General features: G+C 41.4%; 1 protein-coding gene across 3 annotated transcripts in view; it reads left to right on the top strand.

Moving 5' to 3' along the window:
* tspan11 (tetraspanin 11) overlaps positions 1 to 4,795 on the top strand; it is a 47,961-nt gene extending 43,166 nt beyond the window's left edge. For 2 of the 3 annotated variants that reach the window (XM_065021493.1, XM_065021494.1), the window contains exons 8-9: positions 64 to 186; positions 2,448 to 4,795. In XM_065021493.1, the coding sequence (XP_064877565.1) occupies positions 64 to 141 (78 nt within the window). In that variant the 3' untranslated portion in view covers positions 142 to 186; positions 2,448 to 4,795. The remainder of the gene's footprint in view (positions 1 to 63; positions 187 to 2,447) is intronic. The other variant, XM_065021495.1, reaches the window with a different exon arrangement.
* The last annotated feature ends 1,205 nt before the right edge of the window (positions 4,796 to 6,000 follow it).

The following is a 6,000-nucleotide window of genomic DNA, read 5'->3' on the forward strand; positions in this document are numbered from 1 at the left end:
GTGTATTTCTTTGTGTGTGTGTGTGTGTGCGTATGTCTGTGTGTGTGTGTGTGACCTCTATAGCTGGCCGGGGCCATGTTGACGGCCTGCTTTATCTATCTGCTGTATAAAGAAGAGGAGGAGGACTTCTCTGCCGTGTGATTGGCTAAGCCTCTGTCTGGTCACACTCAGTGGGGACGGGACAAGGTTGGAGGGCATTGTGGGAAATGTGTTCTGTGTGTGTGTCTATGTGTTCATTTTTTTGATTGTGTCTTTTGTGTAGATATGTGTTGTCTGCATGTTTGTGTGTTTGCGAACTCGTGCGTGTGTGTGTGTGCGAGTGTGTGCATGCGGGTGTCTGTGTGTGTGCGCGCGTGCGTGTGTGTGTCTCTGTTTGTATGTGAGTGTGTGTGTGAAGAAGACAAAAAGACAGTTGATCACAGATCATGCATGCTATATTGCCTGGCCTATGCTTTATTCTCGGTACCACCGAGCAACGCCCACCCTAATAGGGACACCATGCTGACCGACACATGCATGTTGACCTTTGACCTTTGCATGGCTGAAAGGGCTTGACAACATTATCCACAATCCAAGGACAAACAAACAGTTCACTGAAGTGCTCCCACAGACTAGACTATGAGATTAATGCCCACAAATAAACGTGATTGACAGCTGTGCTGGACCAGATTTGAAAGAAACCCTTACAATACATTTCTCATCATCTGAAATTGGGTAATAATAAGAAAAGAGGACACTGCTAAATGTATTCTTCATGATTTCTTTCTTCATAGTTTCTTATGATTGCAGCACATTTGATAACTTATTTCTTGTCAGTGTCTTCACCTGCCACATTGAAACTACTTTCTATATATTCCTTGTCATTCCACATGCTAAACTAACGAGCAGAAAGGAAGTTTAGCAAATTCTGTCCTCCATCCTCTGTCTCCTTCTCCTTGCTTCTGTCTCTTCCTCCTTCCTTGCTTCCTCCCTCCCCCCGGCTGCTCCTCCCTCCTCCTCCCTCCTCCGTTTCCTCCTTGATCCCCTGTCTCCTCGTCTCTCCTCCTCCTCCCTCCTCCGTCTCTTCCTTCTCCAGCTCCCTCCATCTCTCTGTGAGTTGTGAGTTTCATTCTCTACCTCCTCACTCTGTCATCTGAATTCTTAGTGGTGCTGGCAGGGTTAGAGGCATCATAAAACCGCCCTGAGTGCCGAGCCGCCAAGGCCTTCTTTGACGAATCTCCTCCCCATGTTGTGACCCCGGTCGATAATACCCTCAGAGAGGAGAAGACTTGCAGGGGGGCCGTTGATTGAATCTCAGCCCTCCTCTGTTTGTCGTTTGTCATCCGTCACACAGACACACACACACACACACACACACACACACACACACACACACAACCTCTCAGCCTTTTCCCTGTGTATTACTGTAACTCTGCTGTTGTCTCACAGATCAATGAGACCTTTCATATCCCATATCCCTTAATAGTGATGACGTGGGATGATCTAGTTAGAAATAAGGACAGTTTAATGCTTTTGGCAGAGTGAAAGCACAAGTGTGTGTGTGTGTGTGTGTGTGTGTGTTGCTATGTTGTGTGCGTCAAGGCCTGTTGTATCCTCCCATTTCTTCTCTACCTTAATCTCATCTTATTGATGTCGGCTCCTTCATCCAAACAAGCGCCAACTAAAGCTCTCCGACCGTCCTGCCGCTAGCTGAAAATGACTTATTGTTCTCAGATCAACCAAAGTACCTACACAGGTCTGTTGTATCCCAGCATCACTTCACTTCTTTCTTTTTCCTACACACAAAGTATTCATAGGATCTTAAAGCAGTCCAACTCACAAGTGGAGTTTTGAATGTACTTTATAGAATACTTAAGGAGAAGAAATATCAAGTGGGAGAATTTGGAGTGCACTAGGCAAAATGTTTTGCATCACAAACCTCCAAAATGCCACACTCCTTGTGTCCATAGACTCCTTTCTGAGTATTTACATATGTTACATTCATCATTTGTTATATCTTATTATTTTAAATGCCTCACAGAAAATGACAAAAACATCATATAACATTCTTCACTTTGTAAAACATCAATTTAATAGTACCCAATATTTTCCCTCAGTTTACTCATGTGATTTTTAGTAGATTAATTATTAATGGATTATAACACTACATAATGGTTTTGAGAACATTGGCAGGGCTTCAGAGAGAAATGTCCTTTGAAAAATGGAAGTTGCTAAATGAATGTTTGTTCACAGATTATCTCTCTCCAACAACAGTCATAGTGGGAGCTTTATAACATTCACCACAGGCCCAATTACACCACTGCTGCTGGCTGCTCGGCACTCCTGTTCCCATAGTAACCACACACTTCCTCACCCCTAACCCACTCTCCTCATGCTATCCCACTATGCTACCATGACGACTCACCTTTTCCCTTGATTGACCTTCACAACAATTGTGTGTGTTTCAGATCTGTGGGATGGTGTTCACATGCTGCTTACACAGAAGGATTAAGTTGGATCCTTACTGAACCCTACCGTCAAGCCCCCCCCAACACCATCCTGCCTCATGGGCCAGGGAGCAACGATGCCTGCTGAACACTCACCCTTGACCTCTAACCCCTCCTAACCTCTGAACCTTATGATCCAACCCTGCCTGGACCTTCCTGGATCCTTCTGCACCCCTCCTTTAGCTTGGATGCATGCACAGCCCCCCCTCTCTCAAAGACAAGGCCAATGAAGAAGAGATGATTTGGTATTATGGTATTGTTCTTTTTTGTAGTAAACCTACTGCTGTTTATGTAAGGTAGTTCCTACTGTATGTTGTCAATACAGTCAAATCCTTACTGTAGATTTCACAACATTCCACACAACTGGAAGGCAACCCGAAGTGGTTGTGACTGAGAATCAAGTGTACTGTACACACTCTCATGGTGTTGCTGCTTACGAAGGGTTATACAGTTAGTGCTATATCCAGTGTGTCACGGATGTGGCCCACAACGTGCCTCTGTCATTGTTTTATCACGCATTCTTTGATAGCAATGTTACACCAATTTAATGGTTCACCACAAAGGGAATCCCATGGTCATCGATGTTTGATCTACGTCACAAAGAAAACAATCATGAGTTGATTAATATCCACAGAATAATCAAGCAGATATGGGGAAAACTTGATATGAATGAAAATAGCACTAAACGCTGCTAAGAGTAACGTTGCAGCATTTCTGTATGTGTTGCCTCCGTAGTTTGACTAACACATCTGGTTCTGTGTTGTATGCTATGCTAAAGGTGTTGATGTCGACGAAATCGCCTTTCTTGCAGTACCATATAAACCTTCCACTCATCTTTCAATACCAGGACCAAATGACTTGTTTTACGACCACTTTTATTATGCTGGAGAAACATGTTGTCATTTACCACTGATACAGGGTCAGATCTTTCTCTGTCACGCTACTGGTTAAGATTAGGATTCAGGGGTGACTCCTCTCCTCTGGTGTGGGTTAGTATCCCCATCCAGTGGTAGATATTGGTATATACTCATGTGCAGTGCTCCTGTAGTGAGATTGCAACATTTGGAGAACTTACAATAAATTCCCTGGTTTTCCAGAAATCCTGTTTAGGGGATTCCGAATTGTCTGCTTATTCCCTCCAGATTCCAGGACTCCTCCAACCGAGATTTCAGGAAAACCAGGGAATTTCTTGAACGTTGCCGAAATTTTGCAACTCTATTTCTGTCTGATTGGTTGTGGAGCAGCCAGGCAGTCTTGTATCGACTACTACTTCTAAAGACTAACTACATTCCTCTGAAGGCAGAAGATATATTTACATTTGATTGTTTACTACGACTTAGAAAATGTCTGACACGTTTCCACAAGAGGACACTTTCAAATAGAGCATTCATTGGCTTGACTATTGTCAAGGACACATTCAAATAGTATTGGTTGCCCATTACCAAGATAGGACATGGGTCTTTGTTTTTTAGGAGTGCAGGTAATTCAGCCGACCAATTCCAGTTGATACAATGACAACAATCCTTTGTCAGAGTTCTATGGATGTTTAGCTGTTTTCCAAGAGATGAAGACACGTATACAGATGATATGTTCTCTATTCCTCCTAGTGACCAACAGAAAGCTGTTCTTGTTCATGTATTTTTCTAATCGAAATGGGTCAAAATATGATAGAACATTATAGTTTGTATAATATAAAATATATAATAAAACATATATGATCTGGGCTCTTTCTATACTGTAGACTGTAGTAATCAAAGTATGCATTTGTCTGTTTAACAACAATGTCATAATAGCTTTTGAATTGATGTTGAGGGTAGTCTTTAACCGGATAAACTTTAGTTGTGTTTCCTACATCATTCAGTGGTTTGGTATTATTATTCCCTGCCGTTCTCTTTGCATCAAGGTCTTGAATGTTTTGTTACAGTATATGACTATTGCTACTTTAAGACATCATAAAATGTTGATATTTATACTCTGAGATATGAAGAAGGTTATACGTGCACAGACCATGTTTGAAAGAAGTGCATATGGATGGACACATTCATCTTCAGCGACATGTAGTCTATCTTTTAAAGAGTGTTGCAAGGTAAACTAATCTGTCAATGTGCCCTTAAGCAAAGAAACTTCACTCCAATTGCTCCTGTAAGTCTCTCTGGATAAGAGCGTCTGCTAAATGACTCAAATGTAAGTGTTTGTCAAAGCTGATGTGACAATGGTATTGGGATGCAGTGTATGACTTGTTCTATACAATATGATGACATAAATGGTTTCTAAACCTTACTCAATAAATATAATACTATATTACTGAATATATTACTATTTATATGATTATTTATTAATGTTGTGGAAGATTGTGGTTGGGTTGAATCGTCTAGTTGTGGTGGATATAGTGTATGTTATGGTGATATGTTGTCACTAGGTGGAGACAAAGTTGTGCCCCTGACAAGCATTTGAAGGTAATCATCCCAGGATGTTTTGTTTTCCTCAGTTCCTGTATGGATTTATCAGTTAGTTAGAAAATGTTCATGTTTATTACCACTTCTGTTAACAGGTTATTTTTCACAGGACAAAAAGTACATCCTTCAAATCCAAACTTAAAAGCCATGATAATTGTTATATATCTTTGTTATATTCACCTATTTCCTAACCTTGTACAACCATAGCTCAGAGGTAATCAGTCTGGTAATACAAGGCTACTATTCTCCTAACCTCGTACAACCATAGCTCAGAGGTAATCAGTCTGGTAATACAAAGCTACTATTCTCCTAACCTCGTACAACCATAGCTCAGAGGTAATCAGTCTGGTAATACAAGGCTACTATTCTCCTAACCTCGTACAACCATAGCTCAGAGGTAATCAGTCTGGTAATACAAGGCTACTCTTCTCCTAACCTCGTACAACCATAGCTCAGAGGTAATCAGTCTGGTAATACAAGGCTACTATTCTCCTAACCTCGTACAACCATAGCTCAGAGGTAATCAGTCTGGTAATACAAGGCTACTATTCTCCTAACCTCGTACAACCATAGCTCAGAGGTAATCAGTCTGGTAATACAAGGCTACTATTCTCCTAACCTCGTACAACCATAGCTCAGAGGTAATCAGTCTGGTAATACAAGGCTACTATTCTCCTAACCTCGTACAACCATAGCTCAGAGGTAATCAGTCTGGTAATACAAGGCTACTATTCTCCTAACCTCGTACAACCATAGCTCAGAGGTAATCAGTCTGGTAATACAAGGCTACTATTCTCCATCAATCTGACAGTATTGATGCTTCACTATGCTTGCTGACTGTATTTGCACTTATGCCAACTAAATACCCTCAACTCGATACACCGTTATGTATACATACAAGAGTGCTGTGGCCATAGCAGGATTCATCTGTAGGTTAATGGTATTACCATATGACTGTGGATGTGTCCCAATATTCTTTAATAGCTCCCTTGCCTCATTTGGTTTCTTTCACAACCACTGATCTGACATGACATGTTAAGTGAGTGCATTGTGACGCA

The sequence above is a fragment of the Oncorhynchus nerka genome, linkage group LG8 (assembly GCF_034236695.1).
Source record: "Oncorhynchus nerka isolate Pitt River linkage group LG8, Oner_Uvic_2.0, whole genome shotgun sequence".
NCBI lineage: Eukaryota > Metazoa > Chordata > Actinopteri > Salmoniformes > Salmonidae > Oncorhynchus > Oncorhynchus nerka.